Below are 15,715 nucleotides of genomic sequence, written 5' to 3'. Positions count from 1 at the left end.
ACGCAAGCTATGTTGAGCAAAACGATTTAGAAATATCCAAATGAGGATCCCAATAAGTATGCTGTAATTTATAGAAGCTCTGAAGCCGATATGCGTCAGCGTGAATTATAATAGAAGCACACATATAATTATTATTAAGTTTCGTTTTATTTGATTTTTTTTTTATCCTTTATTGTGTTATTTTTTAAAGATCGCTGCGCTGTACAAGCTTAGTTTTCGTGTGCTCTTCTAGGAGGCTTTTTCATAGCGTTATTTTTACTTTAGTTATACTTTATAATCATCCCTATGTAAGAAGTACTTCAGATACATTTCCCACAGGCGTCGGCGTAGATGTCGGTGTCGGTGTCCCTCTCGTATCCAGATCGCACAGTGTGTAATTTTGCATGCGATTTAGTGGCTTGCTGCACAGACCGCACATTTGATGCTTATAGACGCCAAAAATCTCGAAATTCAAGATGTTGTACAAGTCGAATTGAATGGTGGCGCTTAACTTGGTGCACTCGACGATCAGAAGGTTTTGTTCGTTGAGTTCCACGCTGCAGCAAAAGAAAGAAAACATTATTTAAAATCCCTTAATAAGCGAGAGCCAGGTGCTGGCTAACCTACCGAAATGCGTAGTCACTGTCATCGATTGGCCATTGATATGGTTTCTGGCGCACATCATGTGGTGTTTGTGCCTGATTTACGTAAATGAAGACAGGTGCCTCATCCACTTGACTGCTATTCCCGGCACGTGAACGTATGTTGAAATAGTTGGGGCCAATGTGTACACGTAGGCCGTAATTGCTGGCCAGGCTCTGAGCGTCCGGTGAAGTGGTTAGGAAAACAGCCATTTTCGGCAGTGGGGAACAATCGGCCACCAGCAGAGTAAGGCAATCCGGCTGTGCAGCAATCTCGGCCAGATTAATGAGATAATCATCGAATGAATTGATCATTCCATTGATTACTGAGCAGGAACGCTTTAAGCCCGAATCATAGGTCAACTCGTGCGATGCATCAAACTTAGAGTCGAGCCTGTAGAGGAACGGTATGTGATATATGCGCCAATGGACTCCATTTACCTCCACAGTTAACCAAAAATGATCGTGCGGCGTGTGCATCGTTATGTTAATCTGTTGGCTCATATGCAGGCTATCCACCTTGTGGGCCGACAGGGCGGATACCAGATGATCCAGACGCGTCGACCACAGCTCAAACCAGGCGGGCATCTAAAAAACATTGATTAATCCGATATTCAATTTGCTCAGTTCCCGATTCAATTATTACATTATTAAATTTAAGATCCACGTCATATTGTGTGATGGATGTGAAATTTTCAAAGTTGCTGCGCTTGCAATACTTCGATGTGGGTATGGGCGAGAACTTGAGCACCTCCTTGGGACAGAAATCGGTGTCCGTCAGCGAGATTTTGTCTGAGCGTAAGAACGCGCGTGCATGCTCCGACGGCTGCAATAGAATGGAACACACATCAGTTGCCACAAATGTTTGCAACATAGTTAATACTTACGCCTGCGCGTGCAGCAAACTGCACCTTGGAGCCGGTCTCAGGGCATTCGCCATTGTCGGCGGCCAATCCAAAGACCACATACCCATTGAGTGTGTGCGGGCGTTTGGTGAAGACAAGAGGTTCATAGGTCAACTTGGAGCAGGCCTGCAAGAGAGACAGTAGCACACAAAGTAAGCTAACAAGTCAACAACGGTTTCAAGTGGCTGCCACTGACACGCACCAAGTGGCACTCATTAGCCAACCTGCACCCTGTATAAGACACTTCAAGCAAATACACTGCTGGTCATATCAAAAGAATCAGCATGTTGCAAGGATTTGGCTTAGAGCAGAAGCCATAGAAAATTCTTTCAAAAGCAATACATTTTCTTATATAAAAAGCGTTTTTTTTTAACTTTCTGTAATCACTTTAAATTATATCTGAAAATTAGCAATATTTTAATCAGTCTTAAAACTAAAAGTATTTGTGATGATTGGAGAAAATACTTTAAAAGGAAAATCAAGAATTAATATATGATCAATCACATAATAATATTATAATAAAATTAACAATAGTAAAAACAAGTAATTTAAAATAAATGGTACACTCTATATTTATATTCTTGAAAGCGTCAAAAGAGTAGTTATATTTTTGTGTTAAAAATATGGTTGGAGAGACGTGTTTTTGGGTGGTTTGTGTACTGTGAGGCGGAGGGTGGCTCCGATTACCATGACGAAGCGTGAGGCATGACACAACCACAACAACTGCGGCAACCATTAGTCTACATGTATCCTGGTTGTCTGTCGTCGGGTCTGCTACGCTGCTCTCCAACCAGCCCGTCGTGCCACTTTATTATGCAACAACGACAGCAACAACATTGTCAGTTGGCGCACGAGCCACAATTGCTGTCCCACATTTCTATTACGGGGCAGAGGGTGCCAGGCGTTAAACGTCGCCAGTTTGATCAATATGTTCCGGGCAGGTTTCAGTTTTAGAAAGCAGTCAGCTACAATACGTTTCAGACGCATTTCTCACATCATAAATTCAGCAGAAAATTATTTTTTTTTTATTAAGAAAGTGTGGAAAAATCAAAAGACTCTAAAGCCCGTCAGGCGTGTTGGTTTTCACCGCTTTGGTTTGGAGCATTCAAATAGTTTTGCGTTTCCCTTTTTTAAATTTTGGTTTTTTTGACATTGGTTCAGCTGATTCTGAAAGATGACTTCGGTAAGAGTGAAAGAGAAAATATAGATTGGCTGGGTAGAATCTATTAATAGTCTCTTTGCAGATTGAATCAAAACGCGTGCAATATCGCAAGTACCTGGAACGGGCGGGAGTTATTGATGCTCTGAGCAAGGCGCTGATCAAGCTCTACGAGGAGCAGAACAAGCCTGAAGATGCTATTCGATTTGTGCGTAAGTTTATGTGCGAAAGCTGCCCGGACGATGCCCAATACGACTTGATGAAGAATGATTTGGAGGAGGCCAAAACGACAATAGCTCGTCTTGAGCAGGAATTGGAACGTCTGCGTGGACAAATGTAAGTGGAGCGTACGAATATGAATTGATGTAATCTAAAATTCACTTGGATGTTATTTCGTTATGCAGCAAGAAATCACCTGAGGAATACCAGGAGCTTACCATGGCTGGCTACAAATCGCTTATTGACGACGAAGAGAACGTCAGCTCTCTTCTGCGTAAATATTTGACGCCCGAACTATTAGAGGAGTACATGCTGGTGACCACGTCGTCACCAGTGGATGCATATCTGTATGATTGCGCCGTGTCTGGCTTTGAGCATCACGACTCGGCTGTGGGCATCTATGCGGCGGACGCCGAGAGCTACGATGTGTTTGCCAAGCTATTCGAACCGATTATCAGGGAGTATCATGGCCAGGAGGAGAACGAAAGCGATGTCCTGCAGAAGGACATCGACTGGGGAAATGTGGATGAGATCGAGAATCTGGATGCGGAACGCAAATATATATTATCTGCACGTATTCGTATTGCCCGCAACATAGAGGGCTTGCCGTTCTTCGCAAAGCTGACGGAGAAGCAACTGATCGAGGTGGAGGACAAGGTGCGTGCCGCAACGGAGACCATGGACGGCGAACTGATAGGCACCTACCTGACGCTGGCTGATATTGACTCGGAAACACAGCAGGAGATGGTAAAAAGACATATACTGTTCCAGCGAGGCGATCCATATCTACAGACCGCTGGCTGTTACCGCTTCTGGCCCACCGGACGCGGTGTCTACCATAATCCTGCCGAGACGTTTTTGATTTGGGTCAACGAAGAAGATCACGTGCGTATCATATCAATGGCACAGTGCGGAGACCTTGGCGATGTCTATCAACGCCTCGTCACCGGACTGCAGGAGCTGGAGAAGAATCTAACCTTTGCGCGCCACCCGAGCTACGGCAATCTGAGCGCCTGTCCCACTAATTTGGGCACCACACTGCGCGCCTCCGTGCACATCCGTCTGCCTCTCTTAAGCAAGGATGAGGAAAGATTAAAGGCAATGGCAGAGGAACTTTCCTTGCAGATACGCGGCACTGGTGGCGAGCACACCTCCATCGAGGATGGCGTCATGGACATCTCGAACAAGCGTCGTTTAGGCTTCACCGAGTTCGAGTTGGTCAAGTCCCTTCAAGACGGCGTTGTGGCCCTCATCAATGCCGAGGAGGAGCTTGAGATCGCCGGTCAGGAGGGCTAGTCTCGCCCAGCGATAGCAACGAAACACAACGTGGACTGAATTTGGGGCTGGATGTGCGGTTTTACTCTAAACAAATTGGCTTGTCTATCATATTGTTCAAAACAAAAAACATAAATATTCGGTTTAATAAATTTGAGCCCCCTGGAAAAATTATTAATATCACGTGTGAAATGGTCGGTGGTTCGGTTCACACCGACTTACTGGTTTATGTGCACGTGAACCTGCTTTTAAAATTTATGAATGGAACTGTCATTTCGGGATTGATCGGGATAGGTGCACAGTCGTAGTTAATATGTCTACCACTTACTTTCCAATCCTCTTCATCGTCCTTTGAGTTGCGCTGCACCTTGCCGGTGACCTTAAACCAACTGGATTTGGTTGAGGTTTGAATATCCACGATGACGTTCCATTTGTGAAGGGACTCCACAATTTGTGTCTCATCTGTGTGCTCCAGTGTGAATTGAATTTGCTTGCCTTTTAGCTCCGATGTTTTGAGCACATCCTCAACGCAGATATTGCCATCAATCTGTAGTTGAATTAGTAGGGGTTACCTAAAGCCTAAATTTGGTGAACTCCAAACACTCACCCTGGTGGCATTTTCATTGTACATTAACAGGGTAAAGTTGCGATTATGTCCCAAGTGTATGGAACTGAGCTGAGTAAAGCCAAACGTGTACATCATCAGACTGACGATCATGTTGCGGGAGAAGCCACTGCAATGACAGGGTAGAGGGAAATTGATCAGTTTTGAATACAACATTATTTTTTTTGGGTTGCTCTACTTCTCTATGAACTCGGACTTGAGCACCATGCCGCGGAATTTGATTAGTTCATTAAGATTTATATTGACCTTCAGTTTGACTCCCAAGTCTGGCATGGCATAGCTTAACGGCTGGAACTGTAGAAGTGGGTTATAATACCAAATGTATATGAAATTATTAATTATAGTTAGTTGCTGTGCTTACCACTTCATTAACACGCTCTGGATACATAACCTCTTCGAATGGTGCGGCGGCTGTTTTGGTCATCAGGCCGCGAGTTGTGGTCACGGCTCGGGACTTAAAGGACAGCCCACTGGTCAGGTTCTGGGGACGCGTAAAGCTATACCGGGCACACCTGCCACTCTCATTTAAGGTCAGCTCACTGCTGAATGGTATGTAGATGAGAAAGCCCTGCTCTCGATTGATTTCATGATCGAGATTAAGGAACGGGTTATAGCTGCGGCTGCGCACCGAAGCATACGACGAGTAGCGTGCATCGATTTCCAGAGTGTGCTTCGTACCAGGTGGTGTTCGGTGCTCCGTAATATTGCCGCGCAGCGATGTGAGCACCGTTGTCTGCAGCAGGACATCGGAGGATGTGCCCAAGACAGTGGGTACCGAGTACTTGTTCATAAATGGCCAACGCACTGTTTGCATGTTAATGTGACTATCGGTGCGGATCAGAAGTTGCAGACGATCCAAGACTAATCGGGTAAAGTGAATAGAGATAGATAGATCGATCGAGAGAGCGAGAGAAAAAGAGAGGGAGGGAGAGAGAGAGAGAGAAAGTTTTGTTTATTGTAACTGGTTTTACACGACTTTTCATGGGCTAGATATTTATTGTAAGCATCCACTCCCTTGTGAAAGGCGTTTCCAAAATCGGTGAAACACTTAATGACTGAACTGGGAAATTTCATTTTCCGCGCTGTAATTATCTGTTAATTGATGACGGGTTTTGCAAAGGCTTTAATACTCGTTTGCAAAGTGAAGAATATATTCACGTCGTAAAGTATCCGTCTACCTGTCCGCCTAAACGTTTGTTTGCCCATATGCATATCTGAACGCCGGCTGTCCGACTTTTGCCCGCCAGTCCATTCACACGTCTGCTTGTGCGTATAAAACCAAAACTAATAATATATATATAAGTCTGAAATTTAGAACGAACTCTACGGATATTTCTTAATATTTTTCCTACGCTTACTGGAAGCGTGATAAATTGCAAAAATTCATATCTGGTGTGTAGCCTCTATTAAGCTGTTGTTGGATTGTAAATTGTAAACATATTCGCTTGCAACCTATCGGTAATTGGGTAAACAAAAGAATTCCTTTTGCATCAATTTAAACTCCTTTTTCAGCTGTGTGAAATTTCGTGGGTAAGGAAGGGAAAACTGATTCTCTCCATAGATATTATTTGGCTAACTAAACATACTCACTGTTATCATAGGTCAGTTGCTGAAACATGCGCTGATTTAGATAGTAGGAGAGCACAGTTTTGCCTTCCATTTGCAATATGAACTCAATGTGCAGATTCTTTGAGTTGACAATGGGAGCTTTTAGCATTGCCAGCAATGTTTTAATGCTCTTGTGAGTAAACGGATCAGAGCTGTTGGATTTGGACTGCACGGTCTGCCAAATGGCATCGGGTAGGCCACGCGCCTTAATGTACAGCTGAAAGAAAGAAATTGCGAATTAAAAAGCAGACCTTGAATATGTCTACGAGTTTAACACACCGCCAGCTGACCCGTAAATTTGCCCAGTGCCTCAGTGTCAAACTTGAAATATACCACGACGGGCATATCCGACTTAGGATCGCCGACTAGGAACGTTTGAAGCATGGCTCCAATGCCGAACTTTGAGTCTCGGTAATCGAATATGTAATTGCCTGTTACCCAATAGCGGGGCTCCGGTTTCTGGGGTAGATGACGATGCATATAGGAAAGCAGGCGACGACTGAAATGGAGAGAGAGAGAGAGTGAGAGAGGGAGAGAGAGATTGAAAGCTTGAGGAGTTAGAAACAGAGGAGTTAGTATTCCAGATGAATACAGATCCTTGCACTTACAGATGCTGATAGCATGGATATGTTGTCTCTGAAATGCTCGTGACTGTTGTGCGATAATAGTTGATAAGATGTGGATCGGTTTCGCTTTGTATAATGCGATGAATGCTGATCAGTCGCGCAGCCGTTGGATTTGAAATCAGAAGCAGGGTGACAGCAGCGACCCGCAGCTCCAAACTAGCGTTACGTGACTCAAAAATGGGCCAGTAGATCTCGTAGATGCGTTCAGCACGCTTGTCGGCCAAAGCGAGTGTGGTCCAGGCAGCCATAAACCTAAGATCCTCATTGCCATCCTCCAACACAATGGGCTCCAGATAGTTGGCCACATTGCCCAGCTGCAAATTGCTAAGGCCCTGTAGAAACAGCATCTTCTGTTCATAGTCACGATCATCTGCGGTTGAAGATAATTGGTTGATAGCTTAAAAGTCTTATAGGATAGGTCGGAAGCACTACTCACTCAAGTACATATTGAAATACTTTTGGACATATTCCTCAAACTGATCCTTGTCAATGCCACGCGCCACATAGACGTTATAAACGAGTGTGGCAAAGCTTAAAATTGCCGCCTGCCGCACATCAGGGCGATCGGGTCCGATGTTGAGAAAGTCCTCGCACTCCTTAACCAGCTCCGCAGATAGTTCAAATATGTGGAACGGCATTGGAATTAGCAGCTGCACCGCAATGGGTGACTTAATAGATTTCTCAATGACCAGATGGCGAGTTAAAAATACTGAGGCTTTTGTCCCGATGCGCGGTATAATCTCGTGAAAAATATTTCGTATTGTCTCCTGCCGATACGAAGTACCAATGTCCACTTCCGTATATAGTTTCTTTAGCGATTCAAAGTCCATTTCACTGAGCAGCTTGATCACATCGGACAATGTGGAGTCGTAGGGCTCATTGAATTTAAAATCTGTACTCTCCAGTGCCTCGGCTAGGTTGTCCAGCAGGCCCGCTGCGGCCGAGATCAGAGTTTCCTGCTGCTGTGGATTGCGTCCACCGGTCGGATCGTTGATTTCCAGCGGTTGCAGTTGCAAACTTGATATTTCTGTAGCCATGGATGTCTCAATATCAATGAGATTGTCGATGGGTGTTTCATTTTGAAAGTTTAGCAAAAGCCTGTAAATAAATAAGAGCTTAGCAATTGCCATATGCCAAGATTAAAGCTCAACTTACTCCGAGTTGATGTATTGCGCCTCGCCCGTCGACTCAAAGGTGTGGATTAGCGTAGTGCCCTTGGCATGCGCCATGCTCAGGAAGTAGCCCGTCTCATTGTGTGGCAGTATGCCGTAGATGGCCTCGTTGCCAATGATCACGCTCTTCTGATGATCAAATTCACATGTGTTTGGGGGAACATTGCTGCGAGTAACATGGATAGCTTCCGAATAAGGCACACAGGTCTTGAGCTCCGGCGTTTTCCGTATGGATATGTAGTTTGTCTTGTTGGAGACAAAATATTCGGTCTGGCACTGGCCGTGTATGCCCGTCTGAAACATAGAGATGCAGCTTTAAATTAAGATCATTGGGATATTGTGATAGTCAGATCTCTAACCTCATCCACCACAAAGGCTCCACTGGACTTGATTTGAAACTGCAGTGTGCTGGCAATGGCGCGCTTGAAGTTCATCGACCAAATGGGATCGCCTTCCTTGAACACGACATGGGATATGGTGCCCTCTCTGGTCAGTATGATCTTGAAGGGCTTATATGGGGGATACATTTCCTTGTTCTGTAGAAACTTTTCGCCCGAATTGTTGAGCGTTACATCGTCTATGACCAGCTGGATTGTGGTTGCGCAAATGAAAGCGAAGGCGAACAATTTGTTATTATGTACAATTGCATATATGTATAGGTCGGGAAATCCCGAGCCTCTGTAATCTCCAGGCTATACACGCTTGCACCCTGCGACCAATCAGCTGTCTTTACTGATAGACTACGCTCCGTTTATCTTAATACAAACAATTCGACATATTTGACATGCCGAAGATGAAATACCCTTGTTGACATTCGGCTTAAAACTACATTAAAAGTCCCATCCCACCAACAGATAAACTGTCCACAACAAAGAATCAACTATGGGAAAAGTTTGCATAGAAATACACATGGTTACACCAACTAGGCTGTTGATACTGATCAAGAATACATATACCTTACAAATTTCGAGAATTTATCATAACAGCCTCAAGAAGGGTATCAATAATTAGTCAGCCTTAACGCGGCAAAAGCGGGAAGGCTGACTGATATTACATATGGCAGACACATGTCTACGACTGTTGATAAGCATAGCGCCGCTTAAGATCCCCCACTTCCACAGTCAAAACAATCTAAGCTGATTACTCCGCATACATATGAATGTATAGTATATACAATATTCGTCTGTGTGTTTATTTATGTATGCCTATATGCCTGTGTGTGTATGTGTAGCATCATTTTATCTGTCTCGCGCTGGGCCTCAATGAAAGAAGTTCACAGCCGAGTTCAGTTCATTGTGCACTGGGACTGTGTGAAAGGTTAAATTGTTTTTAATTCATCTGCGAATTCTTTTGCACAGTGTCTGCAAAAGCATGAGCCTGGGGGCATCATCTGCACTTCTGGGAATCAACTGGGCGCTGAGAGCTCGCACTGCTCAAGCTGATTGGATTGTGCAAATTGATCATGGAATCAATCAAAATTTGTTGCTATTTTGATTTTTCATTTAATTGACTACAAATATGTACAAAAAAGTGTGCTATGAGAGTAATATATATACTAATATAGTATTATCAGATACTATACATATATACACACATATGAACATATTCACACTCTTGTTACATATACGATGTAAACAAAATAAATATGTGCGTGTTTCACGAAACTGATTAATTCTGGTTTATAATACTTAAAGGGCGACACAGTTCAGCAACATTTGCTATGATTTCTAGATCTCTATACATACACACAAATGCACAGTATACTTTCGTATTTCCCTGACCTTTGTAGACCTGAGCTTGATAGAAACACATATGTATTGCACTAAAGATATTAAATATGAAAATACAAAACTATTAATGTTATTATATAGGTTATATAGTACATGCAAACAACTAAGGATTTTAAAGGAATGTAAGCCAAAGTAATAAAAACTTTAATTTAAACAAATATACCGAGATGCTGTATTATAGAATAGAATAAAAAGAATCTATAATGGTAAACTTTAACTTTTAAAACATATTTAATAATTGAATTGTGAAAAGGGCTGCAGGCCCAGAACAAAAATGATTGGGGTTTCGCTTCACGATTCGAACTGAATTTCTGCCTTAAGGTTCGGTTCTCAAACCCGGTTTTCCAAATCTGTATATATTCAACATTTTAATAACATAATTAAATTTTTACAATTGCCCGATCTAGAGAAGTAGATCTCTACGCAAAATTAGCATCTAACGAATATGGTGGCCCAAATTATTTATCCTTTAAGTATATCCTTAATATCCTTATTTATATTGAAGCAAACCGTCTTTCGGTTTGGCTTAGCTGTTTTTTTGAGAAAATTATTTGGTTCAATGTTAGATTTATATTAATAACAAATATTTATCCGGTATAGATCCGGTTCTGCTCAAAACTGTTCTGCAGCCTTGATTACAGTCATGAACTTGTACGACTTTTGAGTATTATAGCTAACATTATCCAGCAGACTTACCGCTGCGGCCATGATCAGTTCGCTCTGTCGCTGGAGCGTTAATTTTCCACGGACAATCCAACCGGTTGTTGGCGGTGCCGGACGTCCCTCGTCCTGGGGTTTGGAGCCAACAAGAACATTGCCCACATACTCGTAGAGCATTTGCTTATTGATTCCAATTATGTTAAATGCAAGACCGACATTGATTACCAAAAATAGAACTGAAAATTGAAAATGATGTTCAGCATTTGCATTCAACAAGAAATTGTTGTGTGTGGCAATAAACTTGAGGACAGCCCGCGCCGGGGGCAACAGCATCCATACACTTTATCAATTGAATTGAATTTTGTCTATATACTGCACATATATTAATGAATGTACGTATGTAGATTATTGATGTGGTCATCACAGAGCAAAAAACTGTTTAATCAATATTATTATTAAATATACATAATGCTAGTGGGTTTTTTTTGTGTGTTTTCTTTTAAATGTTATTCAATGAAACATTACGTCATGTTCCTGAATAAACATTTAATATGGTTCCTGGGGCTTATCAAATATATTATTTTCTACTTTCTACGTACACACAAACACGGAACACTTAAGTCGCTGCATGATTTGCTTTATAATTATTTGCGAATATGCCGATTTAATAAAGATGTACCCGACAAAGTCTAATGTGTTATATGTATATACGTATATCAAATATATATGTATTTGGAAATATTTCAAAGAAACCGCCGACGATTTTTTTTGAACACAAACGTATCGCAGAACGCCTTTTAAATTCCACGTCTGCTCAGCTCGCGTTTCGCACTCGAACTGAAGCTGACTCAGTTGCAAAGCCTATGCTCAGGCCTTGCTGGAGGCTCTTGCTGATAAGCGACAGTCTCAGCAGCTAAGTGTTGCTCTCCCGCAGATGCTCTTTAAATGTGAAGGGCGGCAACAAATGTTAGCAAGAGAAAGCTTCAGAAATGTATAAAAACTATAATTATATTTTATTATTACAATAAAGTAGACAAGAACTAGGAATCAGACAAGCTGCCCATTCACAACAAGTACCACAAATTACATGTAACAAAAGTAATCGAATTACGGCCTAAGATCTACATTTCATACTGCCTATTCCTAACGTGCGCCTGTATGCCCATGTCCAGATCTAAAGAGCGCGCCACCTTCTGCCTCAGACTGCGGCTTTGGGCGTTCCGCTGTTCCAGTCGTACCAGCAGCAGAACCACCAGCTGCAATTGATTCGGAGCTCTCAGCTGCGTTCTTTTCGGCATCTAGGTTCTTCAGTTGCTGCTGCCACATATCCGCATAGATGCCGTCGTCTAGTTGCAGCAGCTGCTCATGCTTGCCACGCTCAACAATGCTGCCCTCCTTCAGTACCAATATCTCATCTGCGTGTATAATAGTGGACAGACGATGCGCGACAATAATTGTTGTGCGATTGGCACATACGCGTGCCAGTGCTGCTTGTATGTTACGTTCTGTATGCGTGTCCAACGCCGAGGTAGCCTCGTCCAGCAGGACAATAATGGGAGCTTTCAGAAGAGTTCGCGCAATGGCCACACGTTGCTTTTCGCCTCCGCTTAAACGTAATCCTCTCTCGCCAACTTTGGTCTCATATCTATCCGGAAAACCCAAGATTCTTTCATGTATATCCGCTGAGCGCGCCGCTTCATAAACTGCATCAGGACTTGCTCCGATCTTAGCATATTCAATGTTGTAGTAAATGGTGTTGTTGAAGAGTACCGTGTCCTGAGGAACAACACCTGGAAAACGAAGATGGCAGTTTATTTGTGAAAAAAGGTTTTATACATTTTTTTGCTTACCAATTGCCTTTCGTAGACTTTCCTGTTTGACCAACTTGATGTTCTGTCCATCTATCGATATGGAGCCCGTTTGCACATCGTAAAAACGGAAGAGCAGTCGCATAATGGTACTCTTGCCAGCCCCTGAGGGTCCTACAATGGCCACTGTCTTGCCCGCAGGTACCGTAAAGCTTATGTTGCGCAATACACACTTTTCCGGCGAATAGCCAAATGTGACATTAGAAAACTCTATGCCACCGCCAGCTGTTAGCAGCGGTGCACAGCCAGGCGCATCAACGATTTCTTCGTCCTCACGCAGTAGATCAAACATATTTTCCATATCCACAAAATTCTTTTGTATAGCGCGGTAATAGGTGCCAAACCAGTTAAGAGGCATATACAAATCCATGAGGTACGTAGAGAAAAGCACAAAGTCGCCCACTGTCAGGGTTTGGTGATGCACCACCAAATACACGCACAACATCGAACCAGCCAACAGGCCCAGGCAGAGTATAATATTTTGAGCGGTGTTGAGCATATTAAGCGTGAGCATGGAGAGGAATTCCTCCTTTTGATACTTCAATATGGCCTCCCTGTAACAGTCTACCTCGTAGCCTTCGGCACCATAATATTTAACTGTCTCAAAGTTCAGCAACGAGTCCACACTGCGAGCACGCTGTTCATTGTCTGCCAGATTCATTCGCCTTTGGTACTGAGTGCGCCATTCCGTTATGGCAATTGTGGATGCTATTGAGTAGACAGTGTTAGAATTAGCAATAATTTCAAGCTGGATCTGACCTACCTATGTACAAAAACATGGTTAAGAACACAATCAAGCCAAACCACCAGTTGAAGGCATAAATGAAAAATACGACAGCCACAATCAGATCGAGTATGGTAGGCGTTATGGAGAATACAATATAGTTAAGCAGATTGTTAATTGAATCTGTGCCGCGGTCCATTATACGTAGCACCTCGCCCGTCTTGCGCTGCAGATGCCATCTTAAGGATAGCTGATGCAAATGCCGGAAAAGATCAATCTCAATCTCGCGCGTTGTGTACTGCTGTACGCGAATCCAAAGGAAAGTACGCAGATTATTAAACAAGCCCATGCCGCCAGTGCCACCGCCCTGGAGAAACGATAGAGCCACATAAATAAGCACAAAGTCCCAGCGAAATTCGACGGGCTCGATGGTCAGGCTGTCAACTGAAGGGAGAGAGATTAGAGATTATTCACGCCACATGTGATAACGGGAAACATGACCTACCCAACAGCTTGCGATAAATGGGCAGAAACAGTTTGATAACGCGACCAGCGACAAGCAACAATATGCACACAACCACTGCGCATTGTAGCATTACGTCCTTTTTTGGCCACAGATAGGGAAATAGGGTGCGCAGCTTGCGCCAGCCGTTGCGAAATGCAGAACCGGTTGGTATACTACCAGCTGAATCGCTCGATGAGTCGTTCTCTAGACGATGGTGCGGATTAAAGGGTGCCATAATACCGGGCGCTTTCAGGCCCAACACAAAGATGAGCAGCGAGCACAGGAAGCGGGTAACAAACATTCCCATCTCAATATCATCTTTGTTACTGTAGAGTAATATATGGATTAGATTAAGCATTGAGTACAACAGGTACTAGACAAACGAACTTTTTTAAATGGAACCACCAGTCCTCGTGGTCCAAATTGACAATCGCGAGCGCTTCATTAATCAACGCCAAAGTCCAGAAGAGCAGCAAAATAAGGCCGTGGCCACGAGTCGGCACTGATGGCAGCTGATAATGACGCTCCTTGACTATGAGGCATATACAAAATGGATACGAAAAGCACACAACGCATGTGTAAAATATCTGCAATGGAAAGTCTACTAAAAAATTCTCTTAAATAATGGTTATGTGAAGTCTCACCATATAGCCATAAACTGCACCGTCAGGATAGATGCGAGCGTTCAGGAAAAAACGCAGCAGCGCCAGCACCGGCACAAGGAGGAGAAGAAACAATTGCAGCGCATACAGACGGGACTTGGTTATCTGAGTGGGATCCGTGGGTGTAGCATATTTGCGGTACATGAGCAGTTGTATGCCGCCAAAGAGAAGAAGGAAGCCGCCACAGACGGCTGGACCCACTGTGTCCATAAAACAGTGCGAAATTCCATGCCTAGTCCAAATCTCGTTGAACGTCACGTTCGGCGGACAGTACAACATTGTGTGTACCCTGCGGTTATTCAGATGTTATTTTTTTAATAAATTAGGCATACAGTTCGATTGAGACCTTAAACTACTCATGATAATTGCACAAAAGGCGTACGCAAAAAGTGATAATTATTACACGATAAGCGCGTCGGGTGCAGACAATGATAAAAAAAAAACTGGAAATAAATTTTGTGACATATGAGAGTGAGTGACTACTTGTATTTCGACAAAAAGCTGTTTTATTTGTCCGTGCTATTCAAGCACATATTATATGATATTATTATGAAAATATATAATTTTGCGCATCGTTTTATTTTAATGCGCATCTGTTTTCCGGCTAGTTTATATTTCACAATAACATGTCATAGACGAAAATCACCGAAATTATCAGTAAAAAAAAGACGTACATGAGTTTTGTGGGCAGACTACCAAAATTGTATCCACAAAGTTCGAAACAAAAGTTGCAAATCATTCATTGATAATTTGCATTGTTTATTATGCAATTACATTTTCATTGTTTTTTTTATGTCACTCATGAAAACTGTGATTTACATGCTAAAATTCACAATTTTGTTACCTTTACTTACGCTGCTGCGTAGGCTTCGATTATTATTAATATAGTAGTTCGGTTTAAGCAATTGTTCAATGTACATTAAGCAGCTGGGCTTCTATTTACATGTTTTTACTCAAAATGGCACTTAATACTCAAAATGGCACTGTTTTACTCAATTGGGCACTGTTAAGAAATTGATATCGCAAAATAATCGGTGGTAAACGCGGGTTCTGTTTTTAAAAAATCGGTTTTTTTTATTTTGTTTGTAGTTTTATATTAATTCAAAGCACTTTATATGCATATTAAATTTTGTATTTGCATAAAATTTTAGACTTATAAAGATTATTAAAGGTACATTTGAACTTTACGTAGGCATCTTCATCATATCGTTTTAGACATAAGTATTTGAATATTCTTCTTACCGTTTTGTTGATATCTATAAACACACATTTATCTGTTGTAAATAAATATTTTTTA

At 42.5% G+C, this 15,715-nt stretch overlaps 3 protein-coding genes across 4 annotated transcripts; 1 reads left to right on the top strand and 2 right to left on the bottom strand.

The window, feature by feature from the left end:
• Nucleotides 1-262: 262 nt before the first annotated feature.
• Nucleotides 263-11,455, bottom strand: LOC115770831. Its single transcript, XM_030716266.1, has 16 exons — nt 11,259-11,455; nt 10,696-10,895; nt 8,569-8,796; nt 8,193-8,503; nt 7,474-8,135; nt 7,020-7,407; nt 6,691-6,910; nt 6,394-6,628; nt 5,165-5,664; nt 4,982-5,097; nt 4,786-4,912; nt 4,507-4,725; nt 1,508-1,651; nt 1,267-1,446; nt 607-1,208; nt 263-536 (listed from the first exon to the last, which is right to left on the bottom strand). Exons 1-16 carry the CDS (start codon nt 11,287-11,289, stop codon nt 284-286), a joined length of 4,416 nt encoding a protein of 1,471 aa, XP_030572126.1. The 5' UTR covers nt 11,290-11,455; the 3' UTR covers nt 263-283.
• Nucleotides 2,490-4,343, top strand: LOC115770833 (arginine kinase). The gene is made up of 3 exons (XM_030716268.1): nt 2,490-2,708; nt 2,770-3,020; nt 3,089-4,343. Exons 1-3 carry the CDS (start codon nt 2,700-2,702, stop codon nt 4,197-4,199), a joined length of 1,371 nt encoding a protein of 456 aa, XP_030572128.1. The 5' UTR covers nt 2,490-2,699; the 3' UTR covers nt 4,200-4,343.
• Nucleotides 11,456-11,682: 227 nt separating the features above from the next.
• On the bottom strand, nt 11,683-15,334 carry LOC115770720 (ATP-binding cassette sub-family B member 6, mitochondrial). 2 transcript variants are annotated; one of them, XM_030716119.1, is made up of 7 exons: nt 15,263-15,334; nt 14,401-14,707; nt 14,144-14,343; nt 13,757-14,082; nt 13,291-13,695; nt 12,510-13,235; nt 11,683-12,449 (listed from the first exon to the last, which is right to left on the bottom strand). In XM_030716119.1, the coding sequence occupies exons 2-7, from the start codon at nt 14,695-14,697 to the stop codon at nt 11,803-11,805; spliced, it is 2,601 nt and encodes an 866-aa protein (XP_030571979.1). In that variant the 5' UTR covers nt 14,698-14,707; nt 15,263-15,334; the 3' UTR covers nt 11,683-11,802. The 2 variants fall into 2 exon arrangements, with proteins under 2 accessions (XP_030571979.1, XP_030571978.1); XM_030716118.1 differs by lacking the exon at nt 15,263-15,334 and adding an exon at nt 14,765-14,872.
• Nucleotides 15,335-15,715: the final 381 nt, after the last annotated feature.

Source organism: Drosophila novamexicana, unplaced genomic scaffold, assembly GCF_003285875.2.
Source record: "Drosophila novamexicana strain 15010-1031.04,08,12 unplaced genomic scaffold, DnovRS2.1 tig00004560-arrow-pilon, whole genome shotgun sequence".
Classification (NCBI taxonomy): domain Eukaryota; kingdom Metazoa; phylum Arthropoda; class Insecta; order Diptera; family Drosophilidae; genus Drosophila; species Drosophila novamexicana.
Note: the sequence above shows the minus strand (reverse complement) of the source record. Positions and strands in the feature narration are given on the sequence as shown.